The 15603-nt window shown below is 42.9% G+C and overlaps 1 protein-coding gene across 3 annotated transcripts in view; it reads left to right on the top strand.

Moving 5' to 3' along the window:
- The window catches only part of ANO8 (anoctamin 8), a 108670-nt gene that overhangs the window by 24219 nt on the left and 68848 nt on the right, over nt 1-15603 (top strand). For all 3 annotated transcript variants that reach the window (XM_044285613.1, XM_044285622.1, XM_044285627.1), the window contains exons 2-3: nt 8693-8803; nt 9084-9216. In XM_044285613.1, the coding sequence (XP_044141548.1) occupies nt 8693-8803; nt 9084-9216 (244 nt within the window). The remainder of the gene's footprint in view (nt 1-8692; nt 8804-9083; nt 9217-15603) is intronic.

Raw genomic sequence — 15603 nt, forward strand, 5'->3', positions numbered from 1 at the left:
GATAAACTATTTATAGGAGCCATGACGCTCATGCAAATGCTTTAGCCTCTTTGTTGTTTGCATTGGTCCATATTTCACAACATTGTACTGGTATTAAAGCTTCATCCCGTTCAAGTTATTGGAACAAATCTACAATACCTAGCACAGTGCTTAAAGTGGTTGTCCTGTGAGAATTGAGTTACTTTAGCAGCTTACTTTCTGCCACAAAAATGTTCCAGTTGTGAGAGATTCCCTTTACTTCATTATAATGGCTCCCCCTGGTGTTCAGTCCATATAGTAATGTGTATGTCCTACTACTGAGCAAAATTCTCAGCTGGGCAAAGGCACTTACTTGGTATGGTTGAAAAAAGACATACTTCCATAAAGTTCAACCAAGGGACGTGTGGAGTGTGAATTTTAGGAATGGGGAGAGAGAACCAGACATATTTACATATTTATATATTTGTATAAGTTAATCACCCCCCCCCCCCCCGTCTTATTTTCTCAAGACTAAATAAATGTAATTATTTTAATATTTCCTCATAACTAAGACCCTCCATGCTCCTTTTCAGTTTAGTCGCTCTTCTTTGTACTTTTTTCCAGCTCCAGTGCATCCATTCTGTGGACCGGTTATTCCAGATGAGTCCACACCAAAGCTGTAAAGTAGTAATATTCAGGGGTGTGGAAATTTAATAAAAAAATGACTTGTCGAAGGACTAAAGCGGGGGCTCGATCTACTTGTCCTGATACAAAAAATAATTTTAAATCAATACCATATTTCAGTGCACCGCCACGCTTCCTTATGCAGGGAGGTGGCTGGCTTGTGTTCCAGTCTTTGCGGTGTGAAATGACTAAGTTTAGTCCTCGTTCAGACCAGATGATTCTGTCCAGAATGCACTACATTGCGGCTGGCTCACTATGTTGTGGGGCAGGAGGGTGCGTGACGATCCATTGAAGTGAATGGCACCGTAGCCACAGCCGCAGGCGATCGGATGCATGGGATCGCAAGGCACAATTATGCCTGAGGTCCGGTCAAAATGCTGCTCTTGTTTGGAATGGACCGCAGGCATAATGTGCCTTGCAATCCTGTGCAGCCGATCGCATTGCAGCTGTTGGGCATGGTTATGGTGCCAATCACTTCAACAGACCACTACGCCCACTCCTGCCCCACAATATAGTTAGCCGGCCACGGGGCAGTGCATTCTGGGCAGAATCGGGCTGGAGCGTACTGCCCACCAATGCAAACATTTTAGAAACATTCCTGGCACACGACCTCTGACAGGGAGTTGCCGTCCGCGCAATTAACCCCTCAGGTGCCGCGAATGGCAGTGCCCTGTCAGAGGTGCGTCCCCATCACCATGGGAACACCTCAAGTTTAGAATATCAGAGTTTTCTCCAAACCAATGGTATATTTTACTTCAAGCGTCCCCATCACCATTGGATTGCCTCTCTACGCCCAGCTCGTCGCCGATCCACTGTGTCCACTGTTCCGGTAAACAAAGCCATCTCAGCCCTGCTACTTGCCCGCAGCAGGGCTAAGCTACTGAACAAATTATCTGCCCGGCGCCCGGCACTGCATGTCTCGGGCGATAAGATTTCCACACCCCTGAATATTACATCCTTGTCCCGCAAGTTCATGCCTCATTTATGACATGACAATATCCTGATAGCCTTAGAAGCAGCTGATTGACATTGTTTGCTGTTATTCAATCTCTGATCTACAAGGACACCCAAATCCTTCTCTAGAAGTGACTCCCAGTGTAACATCCCCCTAGGACATATGAAGCACAGAGATTATTACTACCAAGATGCATAACTTTACATTTTTCCACATTGAACTTCATTTGCCAAGTTGATGCCCAATCACTCAGTGTCCAAGTCAGCTTGTAGTTTATGGCCATCTTCCTAAGACTGTACAGTTCTGCATAGCTTAGTATCATCTGCAAAAATAGAAATGGTGCTATTAATCCCGTCCTCGATATCAATAAGGCTACTTTCACACTAGCGTTCGGGGCTCCTCTTGTGAGTTCCATTTAAAGGCTCTCACAAGCGGCCCCGAACGCTTCCGTACGGCCCCAATGCATTCTGAGTGGATGCGGATCCGCTCAGAATGCATCAGTCTGGCACCGTTTGTCCTCCGCTTCGCTCAGCAGGCGGACACCAGAACGCTGCTTGCAGCGTTTGGGTGTCCTCCTGGCAGTGCGGAGGCAAACGGATCCGTCCAGACTTACAATGTAAGTCAATGGGGACGGATCCGTTTGAAGTTGACACAATATGGCTCAATTTCAAACGGATCCGTCCCCCATTGACTTTCAATGTGAAGTCTGGACGGATCCGTCTGAGTAACTAGTAAAGGGTCCAGCACTGAACCTTGGGGTACACCATTCTGAATAGGAATCATTGACCACAACTCTCTGGACACGGTCCTTCAGCCAGCTTTCAATCCAATTACAGACTATAATGTCCAAGCCTATAGACCTTACTTTACCTATTAAACGTCTATGAAGGACAGTATAACAAGCCTTTGCAAAATCCAGAAACACTACATCCACAGCCGCCCCTCTGCCCAGGCTTCTACTCACCTCCTCATAAAAACAAATCAAGTTTGTCTGAGAACTTCTGTCCTTGGAAAACCCATGCTGGTTATTACTTATGGTATTATTTACAGTCACATGCTCCTATGTATAGTCCCTTTAAGAGTCTTTCAAACAAACTGGTCTATAATTACCTGGGGAAGACTTGCAGCCCTTTTTGAATATGAGCACCACGTTTGCCTTGTACCAGTTGTCTGGCATTTTACCGGTTGCAAGAGAATCTCTAAAACAAAATATGAACGGGGCACAGCAATAACTGAACTGAGTGGTTTTTTTTTTTTTTTATTTTTTTTTTTTTATATAAGAACTCTTAGGTATAATTCATCTGGACCTGGTGCCTTGTTCACATTTACCTTCTTTAGCTTAGCTTGCACCATAGCGTTCAGCTATGAAAAATGAGAAAGGAGCTGGCAGCACCAGTATCGGCTCCTTTCTCATTTTTTATATAGTAGCTCTGCCTTTTCCTGATCCTCAGTGAGCAGATCTTGTTCTTATTATTTAGGAAACCTACCTGCTCTGACCTTGGCTTTTTAGCATTTATTTTTGATTTATTTTGTTCTTTTTGGCCACCTGCTGTTCAGTTAGTAATATTTGCAGATTGTATCTATTTTTATTTATTTCTTTTTTCACACAGATATTAAGCCCTTTGTAAATTCCAATGGCTACAACTGACCCATCAGATTTTGTATTTTTTAAATGCCCTTTTTGTTATTTATTGCCCTTTTTTACAGCAGCTGTAAGCCATGTGGGGTTTAATCCTGTTATCTACAAGAATACATTTTGCAGTATTACCCAATGTAGATTTAAAGCTCTCCCATTTATCCTCTGTATTATGTGACAATAGCTGCTCCCACTCTATGGCCTAAAGTGCTGCCCTCAACCTTTTTAAACTGGTTCTTAATAAAATTCAAGTGTTTTTTGCCCTCCCAGCCAGAGCTTTTTATAGTTAATGGAGAATATAATAATATTGTGGTCACTATTACCTAGTGTTTTATGAACAGTGACATTCCCAACAATCTCTGCATTGCTAATAATCCAGAAAACCAGATCCAACAGAGCATTGCACCTAGTAGGATATACTACAAACTGGTCCATAAAGTGGTCCTGCAGCAAGTTGATGAAGTTTCTCCCCTATGCAGTTGAAGCAGTACCATGACCCAAGTAAATATCTGGAAAGTTAAAATCTCCTATTTTGGTTATATGGCTGAACTTCCATCTCCTCTGTGATGACACTAATCATGTCTATAAATAAGACTGTGTATAGCTGGGTTCACATTACGTTTTTGCCCTGCGTTTAACTTATACGTTTGAAAAAAATATATATAAATACAAAAGCGTAGTAAACCATGCTTTTCCATCCTGCAGAGTCCGGGAAAAAAAACAATCTTTTTATTTTTTATATTTATTTTTATTTTTTTACAATGGAACTCTATGGTGACCCTGTGAGAGCCATCCATTTAATGTATACTTTTTTTTTTTTTTTTTAACCCAGCCTAAACATAAACAGGCAACTAAAGTTGCACTAGATTTATCAGTGGCAGGTGGTGGATGGTAAACCCTGGCGAACCTTATACGGTCTATTCTAATTTTATACCACCTATTAAATTTTGTTATAGGCTATAAGTAAATATAAGTAATATATGAAATACATCAAGATGGCTTCTAGAACTGAATTGCACTCCCAATGTTTATTCTTATTTCTGTAAAGTGACTTTTCTTTTTTTTTCCCATACCAAGTTGCATAAAGATTGCAAAATGCAGAAAAACCTGTCTCACTCCATAAATATTGTTTTGCAACATTGCATATACACCATAGGGACAAAGCTATTGGGACATACCTGTTAATCACTGAATTCAGTTGTTTCATTCAGTTCCATTACCACAAGTGAAAAAAAATCTCACTTTATTTGAGGGTGGTACTGTAGTTGGGTTCCACTGGATGTACTAGATATCCAACAATCAATTGTGAGTGGTATTATTGCAAAGTAGAAGCGTTTAGGAACCACAGCAACTGAGCCACTAGCAGCTGCATGCAAGCCGTACAGCTAGAAGCAAAATGTCACCAATGGAGTGGTAAAGCATGCCACTGCTGGATTCAGCCACGGAGATGTGTATGTGGATCAGGCAGTCTGATGGACGAGTCAGGGTTTGGCGAATGACTACACTGTGCCAACTGGAAAGTTTGGAGGACGGATCATGCTATCGGGTTGTTTTTCAGGGGTCGGCCTAGGCCCGTTGGTTCCAATGAAGATGAATCTTAATACTTCACATACCAACACGTTATGGACAATTGTATACTTTCGGGGAGGCCCTTTCTGTTCCAGCATGACAGTGCTCCAGTTCACAAAGCGAGGTCCATAAAGGCATGGTTGGGTGAACTTGCTGTGGAAAAACTTGAGTGGACAACACAGAAACCTAACCTCAACCCCAACTCCATCAAACTCCTTTGGGATGAACTAGAATGGAGACTGATGTTGGTCTAGAAGGATTGGCTCTCAGTGTCTGATCTCACAAATGCTCCTCTGGATGAATGGGCAAAGATTTCCACAGACACACTCCAAATGCTTGCAGAAAGCCTTCCCAGAAGAGTGGAAGCTGTTTTAGCTGCAAAGAGGGGACCAAGTCCATAATAATTTCTATGGATTTAGAATAGGATCTCATAAAAGCTCCTGTACGGTAGGTGTCCCGATACTTCTGTCTGTAATTACTTATAAGGGTGAATTCACTTGTGGCAGATTTGTTGCAGAAACGTATTCTCCTGAAGATCAGTTCTATTCGTGTGAATGGGGTTGTTTTGGTGGCAGGCACATAGGCTTCTGCAAGTCATATTCATATGATTGCTACAGTGGCAGAAATTTCTGCAACAAACCTGCCATGTATGAATCTAGCCTTAGATTTACGCTGTAAGAAAGGACACTAAACAATGTGTATTTTAAGTAGAATCCGCAACAGAAATTCAAGGCTGCATTGTGTGTCATCCTTTATAATGGAGATAAATGTCGAGTATCTGTTAACTTTCTACAGAGATTTGCATTTAACTGCACATTGAATAAAAAATATTTCTACCTCTGACATGTCAAAATCTTTAAGCAGAGTCTTTCCAAGCTGCTTGTGCACTAACTAGTCTATAGACCTGTTTTGTAAGTTGATTAGCGACTTTTCTTTGAGACTCCTACAGCTGAATCTAAATGAGCAGGGGCGTGTAGCCATGATTTAGGCCTTATTCAGACGTCAGTAAATCGTGGACGTATGTTCTGTTTTCTCCACTGAGAGCACGCATACTCATTGATTTCAAACGGGTTCTTCTGGAATGATTTAAAGTGGCCTCCAGCAACCTGTCCTAGAGTGTGAGGAGAACTGGTTGCCCCCACATGCAGAGGTGCCCAGGGGGTGAGGCCTCACTACTCTGTTCTTTTGAAATTAACTTTCAGCTGAGCAGAGTCTGGACACACGGAGGGCAAAAAATGGACACAAGGACCAAAGATAAATCCTTGACAGATATCTTAATGGAAGAACCACTTAGCATCTTGTCACTGATGTCATCATGGACATGTGAATAAGGCCTTATTGTGTGCAGGAAATACGCCGTAATGCTCTCTCTAATTGGGATCTAATTATATAGATACTTGTATACATATTAGGGATCGACCGATTATCGGATTTACCGATATTATCGGCCGATATTCAGGATTTTGAACACTATCGGTATCGGCATTTATTTTGCCGATATTCCGATAGTGTATGGGGAACACAGATCGCGCTGCTGTCAGCGCTCTCCGCGTTCCCTCAGCAGCAGCACAGGGGAGAAGGAAGCAGTGTCTCCTCCCCCTGTGCTGCTCCTGCCGCTGCAGCCAATGAAAGTACAGGGGACAGGAGGAGGGGAGGAGCTATGGCCACTGCTCCACCAATGAAGATTAATCTATCATTCATTCATATACAGGAGGCGGGAGCTGCAGAATCACATAGCCGGCTCCCGGCCTCTATGAGCTGTAGCTGCGATCTGCGGTAGTTAACTCCTCAGGTGCCGCGGATCGCAGCTACAGCTCATAGAGGTCGGGAGCCGGCTATGTGATCCTGCAGCCAGCTCCCGCCTCCTGTATATGAATAAATTAGAGATTAAGCTTCATTGGTGGCGCAGTGCGCCCCCCAAGCCCCCCAGTATCAGACATTGGCGGCGCAGTGCGCCCCCCAGTATTAAGCAGTGGTGCGCTCCCCCCCCACCCCAGTCGCAGTGCGCCCCCCGACAGGATCCCCTCTCCCCTGCTCCTCCAATCGGAGCCCCAGCAGTGTAATGCTGGGGTTCCGATCGGTTACCATGGCAGCCAGGACGCTATTGAAGCCCTGGCTGCCATGATAAGCTCCATGCTGCTGTGTGCACAAAGCACAGAGCAGCAGGGACAGTGTGAGCTCCTATTCACCCTGATAGATCTCTATCAGGGTGAATAGGACAAGGGTTCTAGTCCCTAAGGGGGCTAAAAGTTAGTTTAAAAAAAAAAAGTTACAAAAAAAATAATAACTCCTAAATATTAAATATAAATGAAAAAGAAAGATTTACAAAAAAAATAAAAAATACACATTAACAATAAACATTAATTTTTAGCAGATTTGTGGGAATTTTTATTTTTTTTTTCAAAAATGAAAATTCCCAGAATATCGGTATAAATTATCGGCTATCGGCCTGAAAGTTCACAAATTATCAGTATCGGCCCTAAAAAATCAATATCGGTCGATCCCTAATACATATACAGTGTTTATACAGCTAGTAGCTATCCCTGTCTAGTTCCATTTGCTGCACAGCTAGAATACTATTAACATCTATTTGTTCCCATTTTGGTCAGAGGAGCATCAGTAGCAAAATGTAGAAAAAATATTAAATGAGACATTGACTTGCGTGGCTAGGATGTTCTATCACCACTTTACAAAGCGTTAGTCCGGCCTCATCTGGAATATGTAGTTCAGTTCTGGACACTAGTCCATAGAAAGGAGACACTGGAGCTGGAAAAGTACAAGAGAGCGACTAAACTGATAAGGGGCATGGAGGATCTTGGTTCTGAAGAAAGATGAAAAGAATTACATTTATTTAATCTTGAGAAGAGACATCTAAGGGGGACATGAATAACCTATACAAATATATAAATGGGTAATACAAAAAATATGGCGAAAAGCTGTTCTATGTAAAATTCCCTCAAAAGACAAGGAGGCTCTGCCTCTGACTGGAGAAGAAAAAGCTCATTCTCCAGAAGTATATATAGTTGTCAAATAGGATTATTGACTAGTACTCCTCTTGAAGGAATACTTGGGTTTAATAGTTTGTAAGAGGCACTTGACTGGCATTCAGATGGTGAATCTGAGCTGAGATTAACCATTAAACTGCTGAAAAAGTGCTGGATGGGCTACGCTATATATAACCACCTACATCTTGAGTAGCACTCTCAAGTTCCATTGACCTTTGCGCCGTCCAGACATCATCCCTGCTTGCAGTTTTCCAGGTTCTGCTCTATGAAGTAAATATGGATTATAAGCAGTTTTGCAGCACAGTAATTTATAAATGCCACCTGCCTAAAAACCTGATATCGTCATGGTAAAGCTGATTTGTCACCATAAATATGCTGTCCTGTGTGAGGACAGGTCTGCAGATCTATCATATTGCATCATTGTAATGATTTTTGGCCACTGTGTATTTGCCTGTCTACACAGTGGATGTGGATGTCAGTGGTGAGGATACGGTGGAAGCTCTCTCATTAGGAGTCTGCTATATTCAGTCTTGGGGTAGGTTCACATAGAGTTTTGGGGCGAAGGTTTTTGAGAGAGTTTTTTTTTTTTCTGCATGGTTTTCAGCCAAAGCCAGAAGTGAATCCAGCAGGAAAGAGAAGTACAAGTCATTCCCTTACTGTATAATTCTGAATCCTTTCAAATCCTCTTCTGTCTTTGAAGAACCCGAAAGAAAATCTGCCTCAAAACCTTTTCTAAAAATGTGAACCTACCCTTAGTGGCTGTTAACAATATTTTTTTCTGCTATTTGGTCTAATATCTCAATGAATCTTTTGTTGTATATTGTATCATCATATTATAGTGACAGATCTACTGCATTCATTAGTTTGTCTGTTATGTCCCTATAGATAAGCTGTTCGGAAAGCGCCTTCTTCAAGCTGGCCGCTATATCACATCCCACAAGTCCTGGATGAGGACTGTGCCCACTGAAAATTGTGATGTGGTTCTTACCTTCCCAGGCAAGTTTTTCTCACTTATTTTACTCTATTATGTTTAGAAAAAAATAGGTTTCCAACTTGTGGATCTCTACCTGCCAGCAGGTCATAGAAACTGTATGTCTGCAAAAGCTGGATGCTCCTTCAAAGGACTGACCCCCTTAAGTAGAAGTGAAAAAAATGCTGCTGATTTGTTGCATCTGCCACAATGGAGACTTATGCCATGTTGTGCTAGGGTGAACGGCCCACAGTTACGTTATGCCCTATTATCTACTGCTTGCATCACACTTTCTTGTATTTACAGATACGACTGATGACCATACTCTACTCTGGCTGCTCAATCATGTTAGACTGGGAATACCTGAGCTAATAATGCAAATTCGCCATCATCGACATACAAAAATCTATGCCTTCTTTGTCACAGCAACATATGAGAAGTAAGTGTCTAATCCCAATAGAGTATCAGAAATGTTTTCCATGTATCTCAACTGATTTTCCAGTTGGATCAGTCCTCATATGTGATGGCTACCTGCCAGTGTGTGAGATAATATTTTTACCGATCTTGCACCTTTACCTGAATTAAGTGTCCGTATTCTAGCTAATTCATCATTTTGATCTTTAGTGTGAGTGGTCATAGTAAAGGAAAAGCCAGTCACAAATCTTTTGGAGTGGCTGTGATTCCTTAGTGCTTGATGCTATTTTAATGACCACTTCAGCTAGTTCAACCTAGATGTACAGTATGTGTCTTTTTTTAATCACATGCCCTAGAGGCAAATTTGCATATATCGAAACTTTTTTCTAAGCAATGTGGACACATATGAACATGGAACCAGCACAGATGCCTTCAGGTGCCAAGGGCACATGCAACATGTCAGTTTCAAAGGTACAAAACTTCTGACAGATGCTCTTAAAAAGGGTATTCCCATCTCCTTGATTGGGCAATGTAGTTTACATTGGAATACAATCTCACATCTTGTCATTTACATGCATTAGCAATTTGCTATGCATTGCCTGTAATTCTTTCTGCGTCCTTCCTCCCTCTGTTTATACCTGGTTGTCTTTGGATACTGCCACCGCTGCCATGCTGCAGCAGAGGCCGCATATTCCCAGAAGCCCCTGTATTCTGGCCAGCCCGTCCTCCCATGTATCAGAAGCAAGCACGCAAGGCTGAGGAGCGGATGTGACGTCATGAATGGGTTGGGCGGGCCATCAATCTAGCAGCCTAAGCCTGCACAGCCTTGGAGGCAGGGAAACAGGAAAGTGAATAGTTGTTGGACTTGCTTTTTGGAAGCAGAAAAAATGAGCAAGTGTAAGAAACTGAGTGACTTTGACAATGGCCAAATTGTGGTAGCAAGACAATTAGGCGAGATCATCTTCAAAACGGCAGGTATTTTGGGGTGTTCCTTATATCCAGTGGTTAGTACCTAACAAAAGTGGTCCAAGGGCGAACCACAGGTAGTGGCCTCTTTCAGCAAGGTGTGCAGTGCCACACTGCCGAAATCGTCTGAAGGGCTGGAAAGCAGTTCAATTCATGGAGGCCTCATCTCCCAGCGTTAAGGTCACTGAAAGGATCTTGAGGAGTCCATGGCTCAATGGTCCAGATTTGTTTTCGCAGCGCAAGGGCCATCTACACAATATTAGGCAGGTGATTTAAAAATCTTAGCGAACAATATGTAATCCATTGGTCGCTAAGTAGTGTGTGGGGTTTTCCGCTGTGTGTTACACAGCTGACACCCGTTGGCAGCAGTCAGGATTGGAGGTAGCTTCGATACCAGCCACTCATCCCCTCCATTGCTGAGATCAATAGTGACCTTGGCATCTCAGCTGTTGGACAGCTCCAGTCGGCACCCCTGCAGAGTAATTATGGAGTGCCGATTGGTTGATTTGGCAGCCAGGGTGTAATAGTATTGCCTGTAAAATTGCTATTCACAGCAATGCGTTATTTTTATTTTATTTTTTTAAATCAAATAAACCATTAAATGGTTCTACTAGAAAATACAACTCGCCCCCACAAAAACCAAACCCTTATATAACTGTGGATGGAAAGCTAAAAAAAGGTGGGGAGGGGAAAAGGACAATGTTTTTTCTTTATCCTTAAGGTGTTAATGGTTACACCTGCTTTGACAGCTTACATCAGTAGGGGTATTGTCATCCTAAAATCTCTCCATATGTTCAGCCACTCCACAATGAGAAGACATCTGGTAGTGGACATGAGTGGCGTATGCCTATGATTCATAAATGAACAAAATCATTCTAATTACGCTTTTGAAGACTCCTGTAAGAGGGAATGAAACCTAAATATTAGCTTTTTTTTGTAGTTCCGGTGTAGGAAAAGGAAAAGGAAAAAGAAAAAAAAAATATAATTTATTTTTTATTTTTTCAATTAAATGCCGCCAACACAATGACGTACACTAGGGACAACAACAATGGGGTCTGTCGGGTTCTCATTATGGGTTGTCTTTCTGCCAGATAAAAAGCCTCTTTATACTGTGTCTTTTTTGCTGGCATCTGCGATGGAGCCTCTTGACTGCAGATGTGAACCCGGCCTAATCCTGCTTGTGACTGAGAGGTAGAGCCAGTTGCATCTAGTCTAGACCGTTCTTCCTAAATGACAGAGCCAGGCACTTTGATTGACAGGGCCAGGCCTGATGACGTTTACCCTGCCTGGCACTGTCAAAGTGTATTGAGAGCAGCAGTTGCAGAGAAAGTGGAGCCTCTAGGAGTAACGGCAATGCCCCTGTTGCTCCTAGAGGCTCATTTGCACATATTAAAACATAATTTTTCTCAGCAATGCGGCACATACGAGCAAGGACCAACACAGATGTCTTCACCTGCCAAGTGCACGTGTAACAGGTCAGCCAGTTTCATAGGTACAAATCTGCCGACAGATGCCCTTTTAAAGAGGACCATTCGCCGCTCCTGACATGTCTGATTTAATAGCTATATGCATTCCTCATGTTATAACCATTCTGGAGCATCTATTCTTATGGCTCTATGTTGTGCCATTCCTTTATTATGTCTACTAGAAGTTATGAAGGAATTGCTAGCAGTCTGCAGTAAGGGGACAGAGGGGTGGTAACCAGTTGGGGGGGAGGGGGGGGGGGGGTGTCCGGGCACGGGCTCGGGCTCACTCTATCCAATCAGTGCTGCCATTTTCAGACTGTTCAGGTACACCCCCCCAACTGGTTACCACCCCTCTGTACCCTTACTGCAGACTGCTAGCAATTCATTTATAACATGACGCTATTAAAACAGGCATGTCAGGGGTGGTGACAGGTCCTCTTTAAGGCTGATGAAGAATTGAAACAAAATCCCAGATTTACTAAACCTATAAATTGTGTAAACTTAGAGAGGCTCCAATTCCTTTAAAGCAGGGGCTGAAGCTGGATGATAAATCGGTCTAACTCTAAACCAAGTATTGGCAGGCTTACTTTGAGAAAGAATTTACACCAGAATGTTGACGCAATTGTGGTGCAAAAAAGGCACATTAGACCACGTCTCTTTCCTGCAAAGCTCCAACACCCCGTTTTAAGCAAGTAGGAAAAGTTAGAAAACACAGCAAAATCATGACCATTTGCACCACTTTTTAGACAGATTTTGAAGCATACATGTTAGTAAATCGGAGCCAAAGTGTATTAGAAAGTTACAGAACGTCTCGTTGTATAAATATTCAGCAATCACCCTCCCAAGAGTGAGCATTGCAACAAGACACCAAATGGTCATTCCGCATCCACAAGGTCACTCCAAGGAGAAATTTCGCCACAGGCAGTTTCAATTCCTGCTGCACAAGCTCTTCTGAAGAACCACAGCTTTTACTGATTACTGTTTGCACATAGTATGTTGCGGTGTCTCCACTGAAATTATGCAGCAAAGTATTGTACAATGCAAGTAAATCAGGTTTCAACAAATAGTTTAAAGGGAACCTGTCATCATCTTTATTCTGTCCATACTAACAGCAGCATAAAGAAGACAGGTGAGTTGATTTCAGCGGTCTGTCATTGATCAGTTAAAAGTAAGTGGTTGCCGAGAACCAACATCACAATCATTGCAGACCAGGCCTGGAAAAGAGTCACAGCCACCTGAGAAGAGTCCTGGTTATTCATGAAGTCCTGCTCTCCTGCCCACCTGCTGATGACTGACAGTCTTCTAGCTAGTTTTCTCCCTTTCGCTCTAGGAGAGAACTGCCAATTATCAGTAGATGGGCAGGAGAGCAGGAGATTATGTATAACCAGGGCTCTTCTCAGGTAGATGTGACTCTCTTCAAGGCCTGGGCTGCAATGATTATGATGCCGGTTCTCAGCAAACACTTACTTTTAGCTGATGAATGACACACCAATGAAATAAGCATTTCTGTCACTATGTTATACTGCCCTCAGTGAGGTCAGCAGAAAGTTGAGGACAGGTTCCCTTTAAAGTATGCAATGGATCTTAGACCTTACTCATTTTTAGAACTGCAGCCTGCTCGACCTGTTGTAGAGTAGATTTTTGATGGGCGTTTAACCCATTACAAACCAGTGTATGAATTCCATTGCTAAATCCCTCATTAAAAGCTCCAGTGTGTGAATTTAAAGGGGTTGTCTGGGTTCAGAGCCTAGCAGTCTTCCTGGTGATTTATCTGGCTCTGATGGGCGGGCTTTAGCACTGCCCTAGCTGTTTTTAGTGCCGGTAACTTCACAGGGCTCACTGCTAGGCTGAAGCCTCTGTCTATCTTACCCATGGAGAGCTACACATCTCCACAAAAAGCCCTTGCCCTGCATGGCATGGAGATAGTGGCATAGTTGAGAAAGAGTGAACTACTTTATTTTTCCCTTTTTTATATACACACCTGACAAGACGCACCCCAGTTTTTATAGGAGGAGAATAAGACCTCATATTAGATCCTCAGCTCAGAGACTCCAATATCAGATTGCCCCCCCCCCCCCATCAGATTTCCATATACCAGACCCCCATATCAGACCTCAGATCAGAGATTAAATAAATAAATTCACTTACCTCTCCTGCTCTGCTGCTACTCTTCAGGCCAAGCGGTCTCTGCAGCAGTCGTGCTCTCTCATCTTCTCCAGCCTGCGCTGCATTATCACCTCACTGCGTGCAGCGTCAGATCATAGTGTGCGCACTGTGTCCTGACACTGTACGCATTCAGGACAGTGCAGCGCGGCCCCAGGTAGGAAGACCAGGGACAGTGAGTACCGGAAGGGCTCACTAGTATTCGCTTTATAAGACTCACTCCTGCCCCCCTTTCCCACTTATGGGAGAAAAAGTGCATCTTATAAGGTGAAGAATACTGTAGATAACATGAAGTTATGATTTTTAACATCATTCTACAGCTACATGCAGTATAGTGTAGCTTTTATTTCTGTACTTATCTTAAAGGGGTATTCCTATCTGGGACATTAATAGCACATTGTTAGGGATGCAGATCCTACATCTTGCACCCGCTCCCATCTCTAGAAGTGGACTCCTGAAATCAACAGAGAATAGCCACGCATGTGCGGCCACCCTCCTTTCACCGCTTTGGGAGTTCTGAAAATCGTCTATTTTCAGCAGTCCCATAGCGGTGAATGGAGAAGTGGCTGCGCTTGCTAGGTGTGCTTGCATTAGGCTATTTTTGGAACTCCCACAGCTATGAATGGAGAACACGCCATGCATGCACATTGCACTCTCCACTTTGGGAGCCCACTTTTCTAGACAAGAGCGGGTCTCGGTGGTGGGACCTGCACCTATCTGACATTGATGGCAAATCTTAGTGACGTGTCCTAACAGACATAAGATAATTATGCATGTCACTTGTCCACCATTTGTGCTCAAAGTGTTCACTTCAAGGGTGTTATTTCTGCTTTATAAGGCCCCATTCAGACGACCATATGGGCGCCATGCCTGCGACCGCAAACAGCGTCTCCACAAATCGCAGGCACCAGCCGCGCAAACTCCGTACTGTGGTATGGACCCATTGACTTGAATGGGTCTGCGATCCGCAACATATGGCAAAAGATAGGGTATGTTCTGTCTTTTGCAGTGCAGAGGGATGGACCTGGAAGCCCACAGAGGGGCTTCCGATCTGTGCCTCCACACTGTTGCGGATCACTGTTCCATTCAAGTGAATCGGTCCGCACTGCAGTATGGAATTCACACAGCTGGTGCCCATGTTTTATGGAGCCACGGTTTGCGGTCAAGAGCATGGGTACGGCAGCTATATGGTTGTGTGAATGGGGTCTAAAGGGGATCGGGGGAGCCTGATACTGTGTGCGGCAGCCTCGGTCCTCTTAATGATCTGAAGCTGCCACAGATATGTGCCTATGGAGATCCTGTGGCAGGGCTCCATGGGAACATAGTGAAATTCCTAGTGACTCTAATGCTAATGTATTGGAGTCTATGACAGAAGCAATCTAATGATTGCATGTTCAAGTTCCCTAAAGGAACTTTCAAAAAGTGTAAAATAAATAATATATATATATATATATATATATATATATATATATATATATATAATTTTTTTTTAGAAAATCTAAAAATTCTAATCCCCTTTCTCCAAAATCAAAATAAAACACATTACTGCAGTCGCTTCACCTCTCCAAAAAAAAAAAATTAATAAAAAGTGATCAAAAGGTAATGCACACCCCAAAATGGTATCAATGAAATGTACAGAAAAAAGTGAAGACTTTCTGAATGCATTGAATATGCACAATATACTCACATATTGTATACTGGCTGGTATCTCCTACCATAACTGCAGAGCACACACTATTTATGACTTGCATACATATTTTTTTTTATAAATGTTTCCATATGCCACAAGGATACAGCAAATGAAACATGTCTGTATT

The sequence above is a fragment of the Bufo gargarizans genome, chromosome 1, assembly GCF_014858855.1.
Source record: "Bufo gargarizans isolate SCDJY-AF-19 chromosome 1, ASM1485885v1, whole genome shotgun sequence".
NCBI lineage: Eukaryota > Metazoa > Chordata > Amphibia > Anura > Bufonidae > Bufo > Bufo gargarizans.